Source organism: Mustela putorius, unplaced genomic scaffold, assembly GCF_011764305.1.
Source record: "Mustela putorius furo isolate JIRA1106 unplaced genomic scaffold, ASM1176430v1.1 tig00000275_pilon_pilon_pilon, whole genome shotgun sequence".
Taxonomy (NCBI): domain Eukaryota; kingdom Metazoa; phylum Chordata; class Mammalia; order Carnivora; family Mustelidae; genus Mustela; species Mustela putorius.
Genome location: NW_025421341.1, coordinates 11,959,005 through 11,984,719, shown reverse-complemented (window position 1 = coordinate 11,984,719; position 25,715 = coordinate 11,959,005). Strand labels below are relative to the sequence as shown.

Here is a 25,715-nt window from a genome sequence, read left to right as displayed (position 1 = left end):
AAAGTCTGCTGTACTTTTAACAGAAAACAAAATGCACTGTAATTTTCATAAGAAAATGCTTTGAAAATGAAGCTAAAACAATACATTCCTTAGATGACATCAAGGTTCACAGGACGCTGTAACCAGTTTATATCAAATAGAAAAAGCTGACTAAAATGCAATATGCCTGTAAGACTCAAACCACAGGAAGAGTTTGGTTTGTCGTTTTGGTTTGTGAGAAGATGTTGTCCAAATATAAACTGTTTTAGATATGCTCAGATACCATGTGATTTCAGGCAAACAATTTCACCGTGTGAAGTGGCCCCCTCCGTGGTTCAACGCCACACTCACGTTCACGGCTCTCTTCCTTCTCCTTTTCAACCATTGCAATTCAGACAGAAAGGGCCACTGGCCACTGCTTTCCATACCTGTATAAAGGAAAAGGGAATACAGAAATTTATACTTGACTGCAGTCCAATGGGAGTTATGTTTTTAAAATAAGTGAAAACTATATGTATTTATATATTTATATATATATTTAAATACATATATATGTGTGTATTTAAAATATATGAAAAAAAAAAAAAAACGAAGGCAGGAAAAAAGAGAAAACTTGAACAGACCAATTACCAGCATTGAAATTTAATCAGAAATCAAAAAACTCCCCCAAAATAAAAGCCCAGGACCAGATGGCTTCACAGGCAAATTTTACCAAACATTTAAAGAAGAGGTAATACCTATTCTTCTCAAACAATTACAAAACAGTAGTCAGAAGGAAAACTTCCATATTGGTTCTATGAGGCCAGTACCACTCTTGATACCAAAATCAAATAAAGACACCACACAAGAGAGCTACAAATCAATATTCCTGATGAATACAGAAGCAAAACTCCCTAACAAAATACTAGCAAACTGAATCCAACAATACATTTTAAAAATGCATTTAAACTCATTTTAAAAACTCATTTTAAAAACCCACAATCAAGTGCAATTTCTTTCCAGGACACCAGTGTGGTTCATTCAATATTCACAAAACAAGCAACATGATACATCACATCAATAAAAGGAAGGATAAAAACCATATGATCATTTCGATAGAGGCAGAAAAAGCATTAGACAAAGTACAACATCCACTGATGAGAAAAGCCCTCAACAAAGTAGGATTAGAGGGAACAGACCTCAACATAATGAAAGCATTATGTGAAAAACCCACAGCCAACATCACACTCAAGAGGGAAACACTGAGAACTTCTCTCTTAAGATCAGGAACAGGACAGGGATGTCCACTCTCACCACTTTTATTCAACATAGTGCTGGAAATCCTAGCCACAGCAATCAGAAAACAAAAAGAAATAAAAGGCATCTATCTTGGTAAGGAAGTAGTAAAACTCTCACTATCTGCAGATGACATGATACTACATATAGAAAACCTGAAACACTTCACAAAAAACTACTAAAACTGATCAATGAATTCTGTAAAGTCGCAGGACACACATTCAATGTACAGGAATCTATTGTTTCCCTACACACTAATAATGAAGCAGCAGAAAGTGAAATTAAGAAATAAATCCCATTTACAATTCCACCGAAAACAATGAAATATCTAGGAATAAACTCAACCAAAGGGGTGAAAGACCTGTACTCTGAAAACTATGAAACACTGATGAAAAAAATTCAAGATGATACCAAAAAATAGAAAGACATTCCATGCGCATGGACTGGAAGAACATATATTGTTAAAACATCTATACTACCCAAAGTAATCTACAGGTTTACAGCAATCCCTATCAAAATATCAAAGCATTTTCCACAAAACTAGAAACAACCAATCCTAAAATTTGTGTGGAACCACAAAAGACCTCAAATAGCCAAAGAAATCCTGAAAAAGAAAAACAAAACTCGAGGTATCATAATTCCAGACTTCAAGTTATATTACAAAGTGGTAGTAATTAAAACAGTATGGTATTAGCATAAAAGCACACACACAGATCAACAGACCAGAATAGAAAACCCAGAAATAAACCCACAATTATACGATGAATTAATCTTCAACAAAGGAGGAATGAACATAAAATGGAAAAAAGAAAATCTCTTCAACAACCGCTCCATGTAAAAGAAGGAAACTGGACCACTTTCTTCTGCCACACACAAAAATAAACTCAAAATGGATTAAAGACCTAAATGTGAGGGCTCCTGGGTGGCTCAGTGGGTTTAGCCGCTGCCTTCGGCTCAGGTCATGATCTCAGGGTCCTGGGATGGAGCCCCGCATCGGGCTCTCTGCTCAGCAGGGAGCCTGCTTCCTCCTCTCCTCTCTCTGCCTGCCTCTCTGCCTACTTGTGATCTCTCTCTGTCAAATAAATAAATAAATAATCTTAAAAAAAAGAAAAAATAAAAGACCTAAATGTGAGGCCTAAAAACCATAAAAATCCTTAAGAGAGCACAGGCAGTAATTTCTCTGACATCAGCTGTGATGTCTAGATCTGTCTCCTGAGACAAGGGAAACAAAAGCAAAAATAAACTATTAGGACTCTCTCAAAATAAAATGCTTTTGCCCAGGAAAGGAAAAAATCACCAAACTAAAAGGCAACCTACTGACTGGGGGAACATATTTGCAAATGACATATCCAATAAAGGGCTAGTATCCAAAATATATAAAGAACTGATACAACTCAATACCCCCAAACCAAATAATCCAATTAAAAAATGGGCAGAAGAGGGACAGGTGCCCCTCCCCTGTTTGTACATGCATGCACTCACTCTCTCTTTCTCTCCCTAAAAAAATAAATTTTTTAAAAAGGATAAAAGATATGAACAGACAGTTCTCCAAAGAAAACATCCAGATGCCCAAGAGACACATGAAAAGATGATCAATATCACTCATCATCAGGGAAATGTAAATCAAAACTATCACCTCACACTTGTCAGAATGGATAAAATAAAAAACCCAAGAAACCACAAGTGTTGGCGAGGCTGTGGAGAAACAGGAACTCTCCTGCACTATTGACAGGAATGCAAACTGGTACGGCCACTGTGGGAAACAGTATGGAGATTCCTCAAAAAGTTAAAAACAGAACTACCCTAAAATCCAGCAATCAGACCACAGGTATTTACCAAAAAAGTACAAAAACACTGATTCAAAGGGATACATACACCGCTACGATTATTGCAGCATTACTGACAATGACCACACTATGGAAGGAGCCCAGATATCCATCAACAGATGAAAGGACAAAGAAGATGTGGTTCACACACACACACACACACACACACACACACACACACAGGAATATTACTCAGCCATAAAAAAGAATGAGTTCTTGTCATTTGTAAGAACAGAGATTGGAGCTAGAAAGTATAATGCTAAGCAAAATAAGTCAGTTAGAGAAAAACAGATACCATAAGATCTGACTCCTCTGTGGAATTTAAGAAACAAAGCAAATGAGCAAAGGAAAAAAAAAGAGAGAAAAAGAGACAAACCAGGAAACTCTGAACTATGGTGAACAAACTGATGTCTACTATAAGGGAGGTAAAGGGTGGGGGAATGGGTAAAATAGGTGATGGGGATTAAAGAATATACTTATCATGATGCAAACAATAAAATAAAATAAAATAAAATAAAAATATTATGTGAAGAAACAGCAACATCGATAGCATATATTATCTCAAAATCAAAATAAACTAAGGTGAAAAAAGTATTCCGATCACTAAACATTTCACATTCTCATGGTCACAAATCTAATTCTATCTGTAATGTACAAATTCTAATCTATAATTCAAATAATATTTTCTTCCAAACATCATCAAAAATGTAACGAGCCATTCAAGAGTCATTAGAATATGCATATTTGACCTAATACCTCTTGACCCTCAATATCTAAAATTCACTATGCTTAATTCATTTTAGGGTTAAAAATAATGTATGGCATAAGACTTTGAATGAATTTTTAAGACTTCTGGCATTAACGTACAGAAGCAATATCACATACCCCAGTAATCCAAAAGAAGCTTTGTCAACATCAATATGCTTAAGATGCCTCAGAACCAGAGCATAAGAATGAGAAAATACAAATTGTCTGAAAAGCAGGAAACTGCCAGAGAAATCTAAGCATGAGCCTCATTGCAAAACACCATTAAATTTAGCCACACTGTCTGGTTCCTAACAGTTTACTCCTGGGTTTCATATTTCAGTATTTCCATCGGCAAGGACTCTCCAGGCCTCATTCTACACCAGCCACAGTTCACGCCACTGCCCACCCACGTGGCTCCCTGCAGAGAACTTTTACCTCCTGCATGTGCATAGAGTTCCACCAAGGCCCGGCTCCTACTACATAAAATAAAATGGCCGTCTTAATTCAAACTTACTGAGATTCTTCATTTGCTTAGAATATTGTCCTGCCAAGGTTTTCTGGATTATATGTGGTCGACCGGTGCTTTTCTGAAACAAAAGCAGTTGTGGGCCATTAAAAAGCAAGATGTGATCAAGCTTATATGGAAGAGTATTAGAACTTTCTCCAATATCCTTCTTAAAATGGGAACATTTATATGTTAATGTTTTAGCTATCAAAAATGATGAGTATGTCTTATCGGAACCTTAATTTTTTTTTTTTAAAAAAGAGAGCACTATCCAATTGCTCCAGTGTAGATAAAAACGTAGTTTTATTAGCTACTCTGAAACCTTAGCTTTCTTCAAAGCCATGAATAGGAAATTCACAAGAAAGAAACACAAACGGTCAATGAACATATTAAAAAATGATGAATGCTTTAATACTCCTTCAAAAGGCAAATTTAAAAAAAAAAGATATACCAATTTTGCCATCCAGTTGGCAAAGGTTTTAAAATTATGATAACCATAGTTAATTATGGTTGCAAAGTAAAAAGCACTCTCATACTCTGCGATAAGAATAAATTGGGAGCATAGTTCAAAGAGAAATTTAGCAATGTCTATCAATGACCTTGAAAATATTCATATCCTTTGCCCTAGAAGCCACACTTCTAGAAACATCTTATTTCCATTATTATTATTATTTACTATTAGCTTCCATTACTGAGCGCATAGTATGAGACAGACACCATTAATGTACTACACATTACCTGATTTAATCCTCACAAGAACTCTATATAATGCATATTTTATCTTTATTTTACATATAAAAATACTGTGATTCAGAGAGATCCACCATTGAGCTAAAATTCTATTACAGAATAATGATTCAATTTATTTTAAAAATATAGAAGAACATATCATTGAAAAACTGGAAGAATGTATATTGAAAGGTGAAGAGAAGTTCTCTCTCCAGGATGGGATCATGAAAACTTAAAATGTGGTTAAGTATTTGCTTATTTTGCTTTTCCAAATTTCCTATGCTGTATTAGTTTCATAAGCAGAAAACTAGTTATCAAAAAAGTGTTCTTAATAGATTACATATGAAACTCAAAATAATTAAGAGTTTTGCTATTCACTACTTGAGAGATAACATGAATTTATTAGAAATATTCCATCCATATTACTTGACTTGCTGTAAAGCATAATAAAACCAGTAATAATAAACTAAAAATCAACAAATCTAAATTCAACTTCAGTAAATTCTTAATTCTGATAACAGGTAAAATGATACTCAGAGCAATGAAACTCACAACTGGATTAGAAATACAATTTTAAAAGCTACTAAAGTTTCAAGCCCTGTTCCTTCTCCTCTCCCCATGGTGAAGATGAAGACAGATTGTTACATGAACAAAAAGGTAGGGAGCGAGGAGGAAAGTAAGAAAAAAGGGAGTAGGCATGGAACAGTCAGCCCCTGAAGAACATGATTATGGGTATAACAATATAAAACTGATGCTTTAAATACTATGACAGTAACAGTTTGTACTTATAAATTTCTTTAACAGTTTATTAAACATAGTCACATACATTTCTTAATTCATCAAACCTGCAAAACTGCCCTATTGGGGATGCATTGAAAAAAATCTTATTTTACATAGTTACATATTTTGCATATTTAAAAACTCTGAGTCTTAGGGAGTCATTATTTGGGGGTTTTGTTTTGTTCTTTTTTTTTTTTCTTTTTTAGCATAATCAGCACAAGAAATCAAAGTCAATTGTTTGCTGACCGAGTCAAATAATCTTGCTGTATACAAGTTATTTATCTATCACTAAAGTAGAGGAAAAACATTTTACTGAATCAAAATATCTTTATCTAGGGGTGGTTGTCTTTGTCATCCAGTAATTTTCACATTTACTGGTTGAAAAATGATACAGGTTTAAGCAAACATTAAACATTAAAATTTAATCACACCTCTGTCTCAAATTTGAAACTTACACCGTGTGTGTGTGTGTGTGCATACACACACACATTGCAACAGCAAAAAAAAAAAAAAAAAAAAAAAAAAGTGTGTTCAACTGTGACGATCAATAGTCTAAATGGCTCATGCCCAGGTCAAAATTTATCTATAAGTGAAAAAAGATAAAAGATCCTTTAAAAGTTTTCTGCACCCCATCAAATGATTGCAATATTCTGACTCAATCACTGTCAAAATACTATTTTCCCATTAGCAGATCTTCTCACTGATATGACTTCCCTATTGCTACCTCTCAGAGCCTTCATCTCCTACAACTCTCCCCTTTAGCTACTACTGTCCAACCTAGCTGGACTCCTCAAAGTTCCTATAACACACACTCCTACCTCAGGGCCTTTGCATTTTCTCTTCTCCTAGAAGGCTCTTCCAGCTCCCTAATTTCTTGAAAGTCCTCCTTCAAAAGTACCACCTCATTTTGCCCTTCCTTGTAATTCTTCCTCCTTGGCTTCATTTTTTTTCTCCTTAGCATGCTAGCTAACAATCAGTATGCAATTATTTACTCATCCTGGTTTTTTTCCCATCTACCTTTGTAGACTATAAGCTCCATAAAGGTCAGGCTCTATGTCTTATTCACCACTTTATCCCTAGCACCTAAAATAGTGCCCAGCATGCAGTAAGCCTCATTACAATACCTAACGAATACAAATCAAATTTCAGATTTGTTTCGATTCTATTAGTGAGCAACAGTAGTAGAGTATACGATTCCTTTTTTGTGCAATTTTATTGGGATATAGTAACATGTAATATTGTATAAGTTTAAGGTGTGAAATATAATGATCTATGTATATATTGCAAAATATGTAAGTGTAGTTAACACCCATAACACCACAATTACTCTTTTTGTTTGTGATGAGGACTTATAAGATCTACTGTCTTGGGTGATGGACACTGGGAAGGGTATGTATTGGGGTGAGCACTGTGTATTGTGTAAGACTGATGAATCACAGACCTGTACCCCTGAAACAAATAATACGTTACATGTTAATTTTTAAAAAATCTACTGTCTAAGCAACTTTCAAATATACAAAGATACTATGGTCACAAAGTTGTACATTACATCCCAGAATTTATTTATGTTATACCTGAAAGTTTGTACCTTTTGACCACCTTCATGAATTGCCCCCACTGGCTTCTGGTAACCACTAATCTGTTCTCTGTTTCTGAGTTCAGTACTTTTAGATTCCACATATAGGCAAGATCATAGAGCATTTGTCTTCCATTGTCTGCCTTCCTTCATTTAGCATAATGCCCTTATGGTTTCTTATCTAGGTTGCTGGCCTTTGCACGATTCTAAACATTATTTTTTTTCTCTATCTCTAAAAAAACTAAATGCTGTCTGATGTAATCGCAGTTCAACTACAAATTTTCCCACTGAAGATTCCCATAAAAGTTAAGCGTAAGTCACATAATTATCTAAAGAAGAAATGAGCATAAAAGCTAGTTTAAAGGGAAAGAAGTGGGTCGGTACAAAACACAATGTCCTCTTTGCTCTGTAGACTGGAGAGAACTGCCTTTACTACCCAAAACCTAGATTTCTTGCCTCTTATCATTCCTTACTGGTGCGTGGTCTGGTGTGATGAGAAAAACAACTTGTATTTTTTCTGAGCTGCTGCCCAGGTATTTTACAGCATGATAACCTTGCTCACATCCAGGGTCTGGACATTTCGATTAAGAACTTGAGTTTAGGATTCCTGCTCTAAGTTCCCTCTTTGCTTTTCCCAAGGTATCTTGTTTTAAAAACCACTTAGAATTAAGCCCACTATACGTTAGAGCCTTCCATTCTAACCCTCTTTCAAGTAATAGGTTCTTGCTACCTGCTCTCTATCTCCTGCTCCCTCATGACCTGGAATGGAGGACTGCCTTCCTCTGGCTTACGGATCCCCACCCTAGATTCTGGAATCTGTATGTAATAAATCCCGTGACTTCACTTTCCCTGTGTGAGTGTGCTGAAACTGCACATTCAGTCAAAAGAACCATGGGCTTCACTTCCCCAACGTGGGAGTTTGGATGCTGACAGAGCCAACTGCCGAGCCCATCCGTGTAGGTGGCTGATGTTCCCCCATGCAGCAGTTCATAGCCTGCACATTTCTAAATTCAATACACAAGCACCAGCTTCTCAACACACCTGGGATGTGCCATTTAAACTTCAAAATTCACAGTGTCATTCTACACTTGAAATAAGGTACATCTAATGTACGCTGACATCTACATTATGTTCCTTATGGCTCAAAGGCAAAGATGCTAAAAGAATGAAACACCATAAGGAAATTGAGGTCACAGACTTACCTCATTGTGAATCAGCTCCAGCGGTTCTATCATATATACAAAGGTATCATCTTCAAACATACCACTACGAGACAAGAAACCGCACAAGGAGAAAATTAACAAAATAAGGCAAAGAGGAAGAACCAGCAAATGAGCTTCCCACTACATCCTTAAAAATGAACACTATACCTGAACAAATTATCTTTATACTGCCCAAAACCCAATTCATCTACCTATGCGGAATCCCATTGTGGTCTCAGCGTTGTCCTAGACAACAGCTAAGCTATAAAAGGTGTTAAAGGGAATACCATGAGCATATAAATTATAAATGTTATCATTAATTTTTGAAACAAAATGGAAACGTTAGAAGATGAACTTGGAAAGGACTATTCATGCAGTTCCAATGTGTCCCGTTATAATTCCAAGACACTCCCCAACTAGTACGAATTTCTTGTTACACAAATCCAGTACCACCTATAAGAAAATGGTTTCTTTGCTCGTTACCATCATCTCAAACCATCTTATTCTGCAAAGGCAAACAAGCATATTTGTGGCTTCCACCTCTGAATTTCCATTAAGCGGTATGACTCTGTGTTGCAAATAATTTTGAGAGATATAGGAAGATAAGATTTTCAAGATCCTTTTGCATCACATGGCCACAACCAGGTCTTTACATTGAGGGTTACCATTTGGGTCTCAAAGGTGCTTAGAGAGGTTTTTCTAGAGCCTGCCTTGATGCCAATATATAAGCTCCTTTCTTTGGCCCTCCCAACCCCCCATGGCCCATACCACCTGTCTGTGACATTCTCGGGTGTACATCTTTGGGAAATCTCCCTAGACGAGATTTGGTCACCCCCATAAGTCCCTGACACTCCCCTTCACAGTTCCTACCAAAAGGGTAATTCAATATTAATCTCAGCAATCATGTGTTTAATCCCTGAGTCTCTTGCAGACTGTAAATGTTAAGACAGCAGAGACTATGCCCTCCTTGTTCATGACTCCATATCTAGTCCCTAAGGTGCGACTGGCACAGCAGAGTCCCCACAACAAACGTCTGGGGAAGAAAAGATGGGAACAGCGCATGGCCGAAAGCAAGTCCACGCTCCCACGGGAGACTCGCACGTACTGAAGTCCATTGCAGGTCGACAGAGCAGCCCTCGAGTCCTTGACTCCTCTGATGCTGCCGTGGTAGTAACAGTGCTCTCCGCCCTACAACACAGAAGAAGGTTTTGCTGATGAACAATGCTCTCTGTGTCCTCATTCACTATTACCGACGCTCCTAGAAGCCAAAAAGAATTGCAAAGATGGTCCTACAAACTCCTCCTGGTTGGCAGGACGTCTCAAAGGGCACGAGGCCATTTTTCAACTTTTCAACAATGACACTGTGTTATTAAATTTAATAAAGGAGAAAAGGCTATTAACAAGAGTAAGCCACCAATGTAACTGGTACCACCTACATACCTTTCTTAAACATGTAAGGGAGTAGACACTTACCAGATATTGCTATGGAATAGGGTCTTCTATCAAACTGAGGAGAAACCCCAGAAGCATTGTTAATAACTGTGTTTGATGGGGGTCCCTGGGTGGCTCAGGCGGCTAAACATCTGCTTTTGGCTCAGGTCATGATCCTGGGGTCCTGGGATCGAGTCCTGGTTTGGGCTCCCTGCTCAGCGGGGAGCCTGCTTCTCCCTCTCTCCCCACCAGCTCATGCTCTGTCTCATTATCGCTCTCTTTCTCACACACACACACACACACACACACACACATTAATAAAATGTTAAAATTTTTTAAAATGTTAAAAAATTTTAAAATTTTTTAAGAAATAATTGTTTAATAGAAAACTACCTAAAATCTTATGGTTTGCTTCCCTACCTTTTAAAATTCCTTTTAAAAATTTCTTAGAAGTATTACATGAACTTAATTTTCAAAGTCAAGTAGTAACTCTAAGTCCTATTTTAAAAACACAAGGGTGCCTGTGTGGCTCAGTCCGCTAAGTGTCCTACTTTTATTTTCTACTCAGGTCATGATCTCAGGGTCGTGAGATCCCCGCAATGGGCTCCCAAACACCTGGGATTCTGTTTGAGGACTGTCTCCCTCTTCCTCTGACCCTCCCCTTGCTCACGCACCCGTGAACACCCTTGCTCGCTCTCTCCCTCCCTGCCTCTCTCAAATAAATGAAACTTTTTTTTTTTAAAGATTTTATTTATTTGACAGAGGGAAATCACAAGTAGGCAGAGAGGCAGGCAGAGAGAGAGGAAGGGAAGCAGGCCCCGTGCTGAGCAGAGAGCCCGATGTGGGACTCGATCCCAGGACCCTGGAATCATGACCTGAGCCGAAGGCAGCGGCTTAACCCACTGAGCCACCCAGGCGTCCCAAATGAATCTTTAAACACACGCACACAGCACTTACTTTCTCCCTTTCTCCTCACATCCATGACAATCATTTTTAACTCTTTTGTTTCTTTTGCTGTTCACCTATGTATTTCTGAATGGAATATCAATACTGCTACATCCTGGTTAAACATATCAGGTAATTTATCACATCTATTTTATTCCAGGAGACAGTCCTCTTGTCCCCCTTCAGCCTCCCACGGGGCCTGACACAGAGCCACCAGCCAGGAGTTCTGTTTAGGGCCATCCTGGGAGCTCTTCTGCTCCCTTCCATACATAATCCTACACCCCACATCTTTTCCCTTCATGATCTCATGATCTCTCCCCTTTTTTGAAGGTACACATCTTGCAGTACTTTCTTGGAAAAGTCACCATGGAATATAATTTGGTGAACACTTGTATATATAAAAATTTCTTTTTCTATCGTCACACTAGATCAACCATTTGGTGGATCGGAAATTCTAGATTAGAAATTATTTTCTCTCAGCATTTCAACACCGTTGTGCACAGCTTCTAATGTTGCTGCTGAGAAATGGCAGCTATTCTGATGCTAGTTATTGCCTATAAAATATAATTTTTCTCTTTTAGGAAAACTTTTTATTCATCTCCATTTTCATGAAATTTTAAGACATGCGTTAATGTGCGTCTTGGCTTATTCACTGGGCTGGCCACTCAGACAAAGCTTTTGATTAAGAAAATGTACACAGTGCATTGCTAGGAAACTTATTTCTCTGAAAATCCCCTCCTTTCCATTTTTGTCTATAAACAGAGCTCTTCTACTACAAAAGGGATGGCTGCCGGGCTATATGGGGTATGAAATGCATCAGGGATGTAAAAGCCCTCCATGTAGACTTTCAACCAACCTCTCCGTTTTCATGTGCCTTCAATTCCTGAATCTTCAATTGGCTTGCTTCTTGGGTTTCCCCTAACGGCACTTAGCAGAACAGGAAAAGCTCAAACTTGACAGTGACTCCTCATCCCTTTGCTTTCTCTCTCCTAAAATTGTATGAATACCTCTCCTCTGTAGTCTTTTCTTCTGTCTTTGTCCTTGTGGGTTTATATCCTTTTTCTATTCTTTGGTATTTGACTAGGTTATTGGGAAGGAATAGAGATAAATATAATCATCGAATCTACACTATTTAACCAGAAGCTTCTTATTTGTTTTTTGAAATAGAATATACTGATCACTTTTCATTGATGGTTTACAGTCATTTTGATTGCTGTTCATTATAGTGTATTAAAATAGCCTCAGAGGTTATTTACAGTGCTAAGGACATCTACCCATATATCAAAGAACACTCCCCAACCAATTCAGTTTTTTCCCTCTTAGAAAGTATAATAGTACACATTTTCAGTGGTGGCCGTCTAAATTTGGTATTATAACTTTGTTAGTATTTTGTGAAAGTTTGCTTTTGTATGGGGCTTGATTCTCAAAAGGCAATCCTTTACAAAAATATTGACTTGTATGCAACATGAGAAGTTTTATTTGCATATTAACTCTGGAACTTATAAGGACAAATGGTATCACACATCTCAGCGATTTGCAAATCCAGGTCAATATTCCGCAATTAAATTCCAGACTCTTCACATGATTCTAAAAACAGCCATAGGTAACTGTAAATTCCATCAAACTGGTTATTTAGCACTTTGTATCACACCAAGAAGTTCTTTTAAGTCAGGGGATTATTATTAGTGCATAGCAAACAAGGTCATATTTACTTTACCTTTCTAAAAAAAAAAAAAAAAGTTATATTTTCCTAAAAATATTTTTTCCCAGAAAATACTTCCAAGTCGTTTCTTAGATTTTATTTTAATTCACATTAGAAATTGAAGATTGATGGCCTCTCAGTATAAATGTCATCATTAGTTGTTTTAATTAAGGTAGGATATTATCTAAAGAAACCATTTCAATTTTCTGCATATTTGAAGGTAAGCCACTGTATTTTCTGAACCTTAAATAAGACGAGGTAACATGCAATCCCTAATCTATTATCATAACAAAGCTTGACTATCTGGATTATGTGGTTATAATTAAGCACTCTGAGAAATTCAGCAGGCTCTAATTTAGTGTTAGTATCTTGTAGTATTAGGGGATTTTCTGAGTTTCTTATTACTAAATTTATAACAAGTTTTTAAGAAAGCATGACCAGAAAAATACTATTTGGAATTCTCCAGATGTATGCTGCATTTTATAAATATTACTTGCAAAATAAACTCTCAAAGTATTTCGTATTCAAAAAATCCTAGTCGAAAAGGGTTATGGAGGGGAGGGTGGTGGGGGGCTGGGTGAGCCTGGTGCTGGGTATCAAGGAGGGCACGTATTGCATGGAGCACTGGGTATGGTTTATAAACAATGAATCTTGGGACATGAAAAAAAAATTAAGATGTTAAAAAAAAAGGAATGGGAAAAAAAACAACCTAAGCTATGGATATGCTAAATAAAAGTCCAGCAAGTAATACATTTAAAAAAAAAAAAAAAAGGAGGAGAAAGAAAGAAAAGAGGCATTCCCCCTTGGGTAACAGGGATAATGCGAGAGGACCAGTGCAGAACGGCCACTCCCAGACTCCCAGACGGCGCTGTGAGCACTGACGGTGGAGAGTCCGCTCTGGGGGTGCCTTCCACCTAAGGATCTAACCATCTGCAACACTCAGTCACTGTCTCATAGTAACTACTACCTCCATGTACAGAGAAGGAAACAGTGACAAAGTGCGAAAAGGCTCTGATAAGGACAGCAAAAAGCCAAACTGAATGACACATTTTCAGTCTCCCCAGTTAGTTTCTTTCCCCAACAGGGAAGGCCACAGACAGTTCAGGAGCCCTGGCCAGCCACTTCGCAATCAAGGAGTGCATCACAGATCTGTGACCAGGCAAGTGGCAGGCAGAAGAACAAAAGGGGCTCTTCCAGCACATGACACGAGTCGATGTGTGTCCACACAGGCATCAGTGTTTTTGGATTCATAACTGTCAGTGAGTTACTTAAAATGCAACAGAATGGAGCATCCAATAAGTGGAAGTTTTTGGTTAGTTAAAGGAACTTAAAAATCCTAGTAATCTACCTCATAATCTTACCACTTCCTCACATCCGAACTCTCCACAAGCCAGATGATGTTCAAATAATGGTAACCCTGTTCCATGAGGTTGCGGAGCTCAGAATCCTACTGAAAACCACTAGGCCACCCCTGCAAATGACGGAACACTGACTGAATGTGCATCTTTGCAAACACTTCCTGATCAGAAGCGGCTTGGGAATACCCCTGTCTGCGTCCAGTGCCAATGACCTAAAGAGGAAAACAGATTTGGTTCCCTGGTATCATTGATCGATTGACAGAATCAGTTTGATTCTTTCTACTCAATTTCAACACAACCTGTTGGAAAACAGAAACTACTGTTTCAATTTGATTTATTTTAAAACTGCCCCACCTTTGTGTCTGTTTAATTATCTCATCTGCTCTTCAGTGAAGTTCAACCAGCCAGTCCTTATTGTATTCATCATTTAAGAACCCCCATAAACTCCTGGGGCACTGAGTAGCACAGATGGTTAAGCATCCAACTCTTGGTTTCCGCTCAGGTCACGATCTCAGAGTCATGATCTCAGAGTTGTGAGATCGAGCTCTGCAGTGGGCTCCATGTTCAGCATGGCATCTTCTTAAGACTCTCTCTCCCTCTACCCCTTCCCCACTCTAGCTCTCTCTCTCTCTCAAATACATAGATAAATCATTAAAAAAAAAAAAAGTCTCATAAACTCCTGAACATCTGGATAAACATTTGAAAAGAAAATACACAGGCCTTAGCTCATAAATGTGTACATATATTTTGATATTACAGCTTCTGAATGTAATAATAAAATAGAACACTATATTCAAATGATTATTCTACATGCATATCTTTAAATTCAAACTTTTCAATCATCTGGTTCTATTAATCTATTTACTACATCAGTAGGCTGATAGCAAAAGAGAAAAAGATCTCTTTAACCAGACACATATACCTGAATTTGAATACGGCAGCATAAGGAAATGAAAAAAATATATCAGACAATCAGGGAATTTGAGACCCCCAATACCAGTTTAATTATTTACCTTCATTAGACTTAATAGGAAAAAAATGTTCAAGTGTTAGAACAGTTTAGCTGTACCAATACTATATAAATTTTTAATAGTTCATACAAAATTATCCTATTCAAAATTAAAATAGCTTTGTGAGGAACCAGTGTTGTCTGCTCTCTTGATTTTTTTTTTTTTTTAATTTCCCAGCCAGGAGTCATACCCACAGAGGCCCATTTCCTCCAATAGCAACCCTGCCAAGAACACTTCATGGAAGGAATGAGCTTCAACTGAGCCATGGTGATGATTCGATTTAAAAAAAAAAAAAAAGTACAGAAACTTCTAGGAGAGTGATGTGATTACAGTGATAAAGCAAAGAATAAAGGTAGGTTATTTTTTTCTGCTTGGTTCACTGATGTACACCCAGTACCTCGAACAGGGACTAGATCACAGTAAGCTCAATCAGTTATCTGTTTAATGAATACGAATGACTTATTCATGAGCCTGAGTAACAAAACCAATCTGAAAGGAGCAAAGGATTCATGTTTGTTGAGAAGATGGGTAAATAAACCCACCTGTGGGTTTATTTTTCCTTTAGGATATAAGTGACAAGCCATAAAATTCACCCTTGTCAAAAGTGCAATGCAGTGGTTTTTAGTCCACTCACAGAGGTGTGCTACCATCACCACTAATTCCGGAATACTTTCATCACCTCAAAAGGAAATTCTGAACCCATGAGCAGTCATTTCCCACTCCTCCTCACCTCCAGCCCTGGAAACCATACCCTGCTTTTGGTCTTCATGGATTTGTCTATTCTGGACATTTTCAACAAATGGAATCATACAATATATGGTTCTTTGTGACTGGCTTCTCTGACTTAGCATAATGTTTACAAGGTTTATCCATGTTGTATCATGTACTTCCTTACTTGTTATGACTGAATAATATTCCCTTGTGTGGATATATCACATCTTATTTATACATCAATTGATGGCCATTTGGATTGTTTCCACTTTTTTGAATAATTACGAATAATGCTGCTATGAACATCTATGTACAAGTTTTTGCTTAAACATATGTTGGATACCTGCCCAGGAGTAGAACACCTGGGTCATAAGGTAACTGTGTGCTTAACTTTTTGAGGAACTGCCAAAGCGTTTTCGAAGCAGTTCCGCCATTTTACATTTCCTACCAGAAGTCTGTAAGGGTTCTAGTTCTCCACATCCTCACTAGCACTTACTGTTGTCCGTTGTTCAGATTAACAGGCATCCTGGAGCATGTGAGGAGGTGGCCACACAAGTTTAAAACCAAATGAGAGAGTGACCCAGGACTGAAACAGATTAAAGCTTCACCTTCATTTCTGCTAGTACTATACCAAAGGAGACGATCCGCTGAGAATCCTGCAGGCCCGCTAATGCCGCACCCTGCGTTGGCTACATTGACCCACCCGAGGACAGACAACATGGAACGAGAACCACCCCCAACAACACACACACACCAGGCTGCCCCCGTGCAACTTAGATTACAGAAGAGTACAGAGAACGAGCTCTTCCTGTAGGAGGTGGATCTCATAAGAGAAGAGTATAATAACAACAACACAAACATACCCAACTCCTTCCCATCAGGTAAGTGGCTCTTCCTTCCCGAGAGAAAGTGAGCAAGGGGACAGGAAGAAGCCAAAGTGAGAAAACAGAGCTGAGAACGGGCATGTTCCCTGCCCAATAATGATAAAGAGGAATAAAGTAGAGGGAAGTGGGGATGGGAGCATAGCATCTATCCGTTCAGTTTCCCCCCGATGGCCAGCTGAGACTTCTTTTCATAAGCAGAACTGAAACCAAAGTACTAGGAAGCAGTCCAAGTTATTGGTTCATCTCAAAGGAACTTAATAGAAATGATTTAAGTTGAAAAGGATTTTTACACTGTCCTATTGATACCTAGGTCATTTATACAAGAACTAAAATACCAAAAATTAACTCATTTTTAATAGGTTCATCAACAAAGTCAATCAACAAGTCACCAAAGTTGTTTCATTGCATGTTGTGTGCAGAGCACCATGTTGGAACGCTAACAAAAGCAACTGCTCTGCAGAATGCAGAACAAAAGTCCTTCCACACTCATTCACTGATACCTGGCCCCTGTCCTATATTGATTACTTAATTCATTGACCTCTCCAGTTCCTATCTTTGCTTCACAAGGAAAGAAGTCCTTCTAACCCACTTTCAGTCAATAAAAATAAAAGCCTAAGACACTGGCCTCTCTTGGGAAGACGTGGGAACCAGATAGGGGCTTGGTGGTGGGAAAGAGGGAAAACTCTGACAAGCTTCTTCAAAGTGTGGACTCATCATTCGGTTTCAAACTAACTCTCGGGATACTTTAAATATCTGCACTTAACGTTAAAGCCAAATAGGCCCGGAATAATTCTTTTCCTCTCTAATGAATAACACAGCGTGTGTGCACGTACTTTTGTCTAAGCAGTGTGAAATCTCTGGAGGATAGGCTGCACACTGGGTTGAACAGGTTTAATTAGCCTAAGCATCCTTACACGTTAATTTCCTTCAATGGTACTCTGTACAAAGATTTTGCTAACGTGGAAGGCAATCTGAAGTTCAAAAAAAAGGTTTTACAAAATATGTGTGTAATGGTAGGAAGAGTGTGGATCTAAACAAACCTTCAGAAAGAAAAACTACCAATATGTCCCAAACCCTTTAAAGTACCAATTCTTTGACTCAGAAAAATCCCATTCTCAGAATTAATCCTTAAGCAATTATTAAAGATGTGTTCAAAATGCATCAGGAGGGGCACCCAGGCGGCTCAGGCGGTTGGGTGTCCCACTTTTGGTTTCGGCTCAGGCCACGATCTCGGGGTCATGAAATCAAATCCCACATCAACTCTGTGAAGTCTGCTTCGGATTCTCTCTCCTTCTCCTTCTGCCCCTCCCCAACCTCCCCCGCCCCCTTGCTCTCAAATTAATTAATTGATTAATTAATTAAATCTTTTTAAAAAAATGTATTAGGAAGGCCTTTCCTTACAAATTATTTGTATAGTAATAGACTGCAAGCAATCTAATGTCTATTACTATGGGATTTTAAAATAAATTATAGCAAATGAATAGGAAAGGCTATTATGCATTTTTAGAAATAAAAGCTTAGCAGATTATTTAAGACATTTTAAAATGCTCATAATGTTACTAGGTTAAAAAATTTCTGCTTCAACATAATGTGCACCATGTCATCTTGGTTTTGAGGGGCGTATATGCAAATACAGACGCATATAAAACAGACTGCTACCATGAATTCATTATATATGAAGCAGTAAGTTTGGGTCTATGACCTATTTGGAGAAAATGAGGAATAAATAAGGGAAAAACAATGAACACAAGAACAAACTACAATAAACACTTCCTTTGCCACAGCTGAAATACCTTTTGTTTTAAATTCTAGTTGTAACTGATAGGAGTTTTGATGGGCCTTATTTATAAGGCTTCCTTCTGGGACCTCAAATGACCTCTGGAGGCCAATTAGCTATTCTGCTTCTAAAAAAAAAAAAAAAAAAACCTGACTGAATTTGTTAGTGAGAAGTTTGACTCAGGTTACTGAGGCCCGCAAAGGTGACTCCTTTGCTGAGTCTGTCAAATTCTCATGGCATCGTCTCTCCTCGAGACTCATGATTCAGCCTCTGCAGTGCTCAGGGCACTGGCGCGGCGGACTGAAGCTTTGGTTTGTGCAAATGCCAGAAAGCACCGTTCCCAGGCCTGATTTCGCATTTCTGCTCATTTTCCACAGCATTCACTGTTAGGCAGCTTCAACAACCCCCAAGACCTAGCCTGAGGCAAGAACCGATAGAAGAGTAAGGACAATATCTGAAGTTCTTAACCTGTGGCATACAGTTCCAAGGTTTAAAACACGCACCGAATTACAAATGTGCCCACTGTTAACTGGACAGTTATAAATCCTGAGAAATCCCATAACCCCCTGGGCAGTATTTACCATGAAGGCCACCCATAAATATTTGGCAAGAAGCTATCCCCCTGAAAAATCCTAGTTCTCTGTGCCACACAGCCCAGCAAACCCACACATGAAAGGCCCACTTCTGTGCCCATACTCATTAGCAACATAGGAAAAACAACGTTTCCCATTATATTGTGTGTTCCTGTTTGCTCTCCTGTGCCCGTGGACCCTGCTTAGGCTCAGTGGCACTCTGTGGACGTCCTACAAATCAGACTCTCTGAATGTAGCCATCCTAAGGATTTTCATTCTGACAGGCAGAGTTCACTGTCTTCCTTACATGCAAATAATCTTATTTGCATCTAAACCCACTGGTTCCTAACTGACACTCAGTTAAGAGGATAGTTAATCTCCACGGAAGGAAATCAAGTACCCAATTAGCTTTCTATGACAATGCATGGTGGGCTTAAGCAAGTTTATTGGCCCTCTCTCTCTGCCTCAATGTCTTCCTTCCTTTGCATAACACAAATCATAATATCCATCTCCCAGAACTCTGGTGAAGATTAAGAACAATGTTCCTGAATCTCCCTTCCCTCACCTGTCCCCTGTCCTTCTTGGACACCAAAGTCTCTCAGACTAAATAGCCATTCTAGTCTCATCATTCAGACTCTATGACCATGAGCTGGTGATCTCCTACTTGAAGGTATTGCTATGGAGTTATAAAGCTCTTTATACCTTTCATTTACAGAAGATACTGTATGTATAACCAAAACAATAAACATTTCTTCATTGACCTGAATATCAGACTCTCTAACGTGATCCTAAACATTTATAAGTTTTAATAAGTTTCTCTAAATTTAAAATAGGACCATAGTACAAGAGAACAGTTAATTTTATTGAGAGAGACATCAAAACAAAGCAGTGTGCAATGAAGAATTCTACGAGCAAGTATGTTTATGCTACAGGATTTCCAGATGTTCTTAACTGTACCTTGGAGTGCTGTGGCTTCCCATTTTCGTAGTGGATCTCCACATAATCAGAAGACAGCAAACCACTACAGGGGAAAGAAAATAGAGTGATTTTAGCATCCGAGACACTTAGAGGTTTTAAAAATAATCAGCTCAGTAGATGTTGCCCGGGGCGTGTAGACCACAGAGCAGCCTTCCACGGCAAGCACAAATGGGTTCTCATCAAGAGGCCTACACGTTCTCCAATAACAAATCATGCCTGTTAAACAAATTATGACTCTCTGAGAAACAGACAAAAATATAGATACTATAAGGGTGGACTCTGTTTATACACATTATGTATCATTTGACTGATAGGTTAATTAATATGGAACCAACGGAAAAGGCAGGCAGGAAAGGAGGAGACAGACCCTACAAAAATCCCACAATTATGCTCTAAGTAACTGGGATCTCAAAAACATTATCACTGAGGAAAAAAAAACAGCATAAAGGCCAGACAGTAAATATTTCAGGCTTTTTGGGCTACAAGGACCCTGCCACGACTTCTCAACTCTAGACACAGACACAGGTGATACAAGCAAACGAGTGAAACTGTGTTCCTGTTCCAGTTAAGACTTCATTTATGGACACTGAAATTTGAATTTCACCTAATCTTCATGTGTCATGACATTTTTTCTTCTTCGATTTTTTCAACCATTTAAAAATGTAAAACACACTCTTAGCTTGAGGACTATGCAAAACCAGGTACGCTCGGTTTGGCCTGGGGGCCACAGTTTGCCAACCCCTGGAATAAAATAATAGTCAACAATAAAGACTTTGAAATCAGACAAAGTCGGAATGAAAGCCTAGCCCAGCCCCTCCTTAGTGCTGTGATCATAGGCCAGTTACCAAACTCGGATTTTACTTGAGTCAAACAAAGGCGACACAGAGCATGAATCTCATGGGACATTGGAGGCGACATGAAAGCACAGGCCAGGCATAGCCCAGAACTCGGCACTAAGTCCGTCCTCAGCAATTAGAATGAGGCGCCACTGCTTTTATTTTAATTCAGTTTCTCCAAACACATTTCTCCCTATACAATGTGGAGAATGCAAACTATGAGCCTTGGAAAGAGCAGGCAACTACTGGGGCATCTGAGTTGCTGTTGGGCTCTGCCACTAGAAATAGTGATGACAAACGGTAAGTTCCATGTGTTGAACATTTACTAGGTCGCAGGCACTGTGCAGGGACTAGAATGAGGTTAACTCATTTCATCCTAATGGTAAGAGGAGGACAAAAGTAGGTTCTACTGTGTATGAGCCAGATGTGTGCCCAAAATTTAGGCCTCCACGTCCTCTTCTGCAAAAGGAAGGGCTGGAGAAGATGACTCCTTGGGTCCCTTCCTGCTCTGACATTCTAGTTTCTCCACGTCTGCCTAAGTGTAGGTTTTCTTGTTAGGAAATCTTGACACTACTGCTTTAACAGAAGTATGGAAGAACTCATCATTTTGAGAGCTGCATCTGATGCAGGTCTAACATGCTCCAGTGAGGAAGGCTGGAGGCGGCTTGGGGCCAGTCAGCAGAGGCAGAGACACATGCGCACCTCCGGCCTGGTCTCCTGCCCCAGCTGAAGGTCAAGCTTTACAACACACAAGTAAGGCAGATGCTGGTACCTTGGACAACTTATTCTATGGAAATTACTCATCAAATATATGTCTACTGATGTTTCTACATCTGAAACTAAATTGAGGTGCATCTACTCATTTTAAAAATCTAAGTAATACTCCAAGTAACGACAATTCTTAACTCTATATACTTGAAAATACCTGACAGGGTACAGAAACGTCTCTTTTCTCCTAGTTAATTAAGGCAGCAACTAGCACTGTGAATAGACATAAACAGGGCTGTTGATGGTAATATTTCTCTGAGGAACACTTCCACAACACCAAGGCAGAGAGAGGTTTCACTAACTACCTTCTAATTACCTCTCTCTACAGGTAATTCATTATTTTCAAAATTCTCAACCACACAATCACTGGAGTACGTCTAAGAATTGAAAACAAATTTATTTGCTTGTGATGACAAGGGCATATAATAGCTTTCTAATCATTAATTGCCAAATCTGATAAAGGTCACTTTAATTATCCTACTTACGCCTTTTAAAGGGCTTCCCTTCACCAACTGCCAACCATGGACATGACTGTTTCTAACATATGCTGCATTTGAAGATGTCTTAAAGAAGAAAAACAGCGACTTTTCCAGTCATGTGTGACAGACACTGAGCTGGACATAACACTGCATGCTCCTTCACCTGACCATTCCACCCTCCACCTCCGATAAAAAACCACCACCTCGGGCGCCTGGGTGGCTCAGTGGGTTGGAGCCTCTGCCTTCAGCTCAGGTAGTGATCCCAGGGTCCTGGGATCAAGCCCCGCATTGGGCTCTCTGCTTGGCAGGGAGCCTGCTCCCCACGTCGCCCCCCGCCCCCCGCCTGCCTGTCTGCTTACTTGTGATCTCTGTCTGTCAAATAAATAAAATCTTAAAAAAAAAAAAACAAAACACCACCTTCCCCATTTGCTCCAGCCTTTCCTCCAGTCTGACCATGGCACACCCTCCCTTAACACTGTTGCTGTCACTCACCACAACATCCCAAAACCTGGCATAATCCCTAGTGCAAAGCAAGCACTTAATAAACACCCACCAAGTGTGCAAACATCTACTAACATCTACTGTGTGCTGGGATGAAGGACACAACTTTCTGAAACTGAAACTAAGCCAAATCATCACACATGTATGAGATTGGTCATCTCACTCTAAAGCACCCTAAAGTATTATTTGTAATCTCCCTGAAAGTGAATTAATAACAAAATGTAACCTAATTAACTATAGTAGTCTTAAAGAATTATGAAATGAGATCTTTCAGTGACAGACAAGTAACAGTGGAAAGAAGAGTTATGCAAGTAGTGTGTCTCTGGCCCCACCCAGAGGGGAAGGAGTCAGTAATCTCCATCTCTGGATGCCTAAGGATGGGTTGTCCGGCAGTCTCTGCTTGCAGATGCTCTTCAAGGCCTTCCCCCACCTCTGTTTCTACTGGTTGCCCCAGAAGAACTTCTTGTTGCAAATGCTGATCTATCTGGCAATTGTGGTCCCAAGCATAAATGATCAAGTTGCTTTTTTGATCAGCCAACCAGGTGCCTGACCACCTCTAGAAACTGACAAAAAGTTTTGGAACACCCTAAATTCTGAAATAAACATCCTTTTTCCAATCATTTAAGTACCAAAAAGCTATTATAGGGCTACTACAATGCTTCTCGTCCTAGTTATCTGGTGAAAGGGGTGATTCTTGGAAGTAAAGGAATAACTGTAGGATGGAAATTCAAAGCAAGGTGGAAGAGAGAGGAAGACTTGGAGTCAGGAAATTCTCTTGAACCCCCCTACCCGCTGCTGCACTTGATGGTGAATCCGTACCTCTGAGGTACAGTAAAAAGAACATGAATTCTAGAGTCAGACTAAATGTGATTTTACTCAAATATGAAGAACGGTAAACACCTTGAAGATCCTGAACTCTAAGAGCAAGAGAATGTAAGACTATTAAAACATGGCAAGGACACCGAGAATCAAACCAAGGAAGGGAGCTGTGCTAAAAACGATGCTATGCAGCTACCATATCCTACTTCACTTTCCCCTTCTTAGCACGTTAAGACTACATTTCAAAGCTTCAAAGCTTCTCCAGCAGTGAGGTTAAGGCCAAGAGATTGAATTATGGCTCATAAGATATGGTGGGAAGTGATGTCTACCCTTCTAGTGTGGACATTATACTCCATGCATGATTATCCAAGCTCTCTCTTCCATGGCAACTCTGGAAGCCCCGTGCCCCAGATGGCATGGCTACAAGATGGGTGCAGCCTAGGTTCCTACATCATGATCTGGAGAAGAGCTTCTCAGGAAAACCACTCAACTTGTATTGGACCATAAGGTGGGTAAGAGATAAAATTCTATAGTGTTAAATCTCAGATTTCATCTTCATTACAGAGACATGGTTTCAACTACCCTAACTCCAAGCTTTATCACAGAGAAGAATTTAGAAATTTAATATTCAAAGAATTCCAGAATCATCAGCAGATATACAAAAAAAGCCACCACAAGATCTAAGCATTGGAAATTCAAACAAAGAGAGAAATATGCTTTGGGGAGATTTTTTCCTATATAAATAAATATATTTATATTTATATATATGTATATACATAAATAATTTGTTGGAGTCCTCAAGTTTGAAATTTATGTGTCTCATGAAAATAAGCCCACAAATAGCCAAGTGGTCAAAACTCCCAAAGGTTTGTATCTTCCACTTAGACTCATTATGGAGAAGCCAAGCATCCTAGTAACTAGGAAAAGTTACTTAATAGGAATCCCTTATGACTAAAAATCTTATTAACCAAAAAGGGTGGATGACTCCTAAGTTGTTTTTTTTTGGGGGGGGGGGGGAGGAGTTTGGTTTTTTGTTTTGTTTTGAAAATAATTTGAATCTCTTCCTTTAAAAAAAGGATGGTGGGGCGCCTGGGTGGCTTGGTGGGTTAAAGCCTCTGCCTTCGGCTCAGGTCATGATCCCAGGGTCCTGGGATCGAGCCCTGCATCGGGCTGTCCGCTCTGCGGGGAGCCTGCTTCCTCCTCTCTCTCTCTGCCTACTTCTGATCTCTGTCTGTCAAATAAATAAATAAAATCTTTAAAAAAAAAAATAAAAAGAATGGTATGCTTTCTTTTGGGTAACCCTGTCATGAAAGGCTGAATAGGCTAAATCAACCAAACTGTTTGGTTATGAGGGAAATGCTAGGAAAGACAAAGGCTGGACCACAAGGACACTATCTGGTCTACAGGAGTTCAAAGGCATTTACTTCCTTATAAAAAAAAGTCAAACTATCAGTCTCCAGAAGTGCACATCTGAAATCCATGTTCCCTGAAACTGAAAGACACTGAAATCTGTTGAATCCTCACAGTTCATACCCCTGACTAAAAAATTGTGTGGGTTACTAGGAGAAGAATGAGCTCTTCTAAAAGGACCTAGAGGCCAACAGGGCATCAGTAGATCTAAGGAAAAGTTGAGAACAATAGTAGCAAGCACCAAGGCTTACCAACTGAGTGGTCATATAATTTGTCATCCAAATCTGGCCATTTTGGCTCATTAATAATTATGCCAGGACAACAGATGTAAAACCAAGAAGTTCTGGGACATATGGTTACCCTATCTCAAAGTCAAATTTTAGGTATGTACATCAAGTTCTATATGGAAAGTCAGGCTAGTCTATGAAATGAACATTATCCTAAAGCTGAGATGCTACTAAGCAAGCAGTCTGTGAGTATGTCTCCTTCTCCAGTTGCTTTTGGCCTCTGTGATTATGTTTAGATGGCCAATATTTTAGGGCAACCTTGGGTAGTGCCGTTGGGTTCCGTCTCTGAGTGCGTAATATCAGGAGAGAGCCAGTAATTGGAGATAGGTGAAGTCAGGAAGCTACAAATCCACATTCACCACAGCACCCTGGGCTTGTCAGATCTCGACCAGCCATGCTTCTTGTCACCTGAAGTCTTCATTCTTAAGAGTGCGATAGCACAAATATTTTAATTCAGTCCTTAATAGGCAAACCCAGAAGTTACTTCCATGTGTGTTCAAGACTGGGATTGGCACAGAAGCCAACATTTATATGAACAAAGAGTAAAAAACTGTGTGTAGAAAAACAAGACAGCCACTAATGTCTAGTTCTGTAATGTATGTTCACCCATCTGATTATCATCTGTTTG

The 25,715-nt window shown here is 39.0% G+C and overlaps 1 protein-coding gene across 3 annotated transcripts in view; it reads right to left on the bottom strand.

Moving 5' to 3' along the window:
• ADAM23 (ADAM metallopeptidase domain 23) overlaps nucleotides 1–25,715 on the bottom strand; it is a 171,298-nt gene that overhangs the window by 60,748 nt on the left and 84,835 nt on the right. For all 3 annotated transcript variants that reach the window (XM_045078650.1, XM_013062339.2, XM_013062340.2), the window contains exons 4-8: nucleotides 19,967–20,030; nucleotides 9,725–9,807; nucleotides 8,620–8,683; nucleotides 4,342–4,414; nucleotides 331–407 (exon numbers count right to left, since the gene is read on the bottom strand). In XM_045078650.1, the coding sequence (XP_044934585.1) occupies nucleotides 331–407; nucleotides 4,342–4,414; nucleotides 8,620–8,683; nucleotides 9,725–9,807; nucleotides 19,967–20,030 (361 nt within the window). The remainder of the gene's footprint in view (nucleotides 1–330; nucleotides 408–4,341; nucleotides 4,415–8,619; nucleotides 8,684–9,724; nucleotides 9,808–19,966; nucleotides 20,031–25,715) is intronic.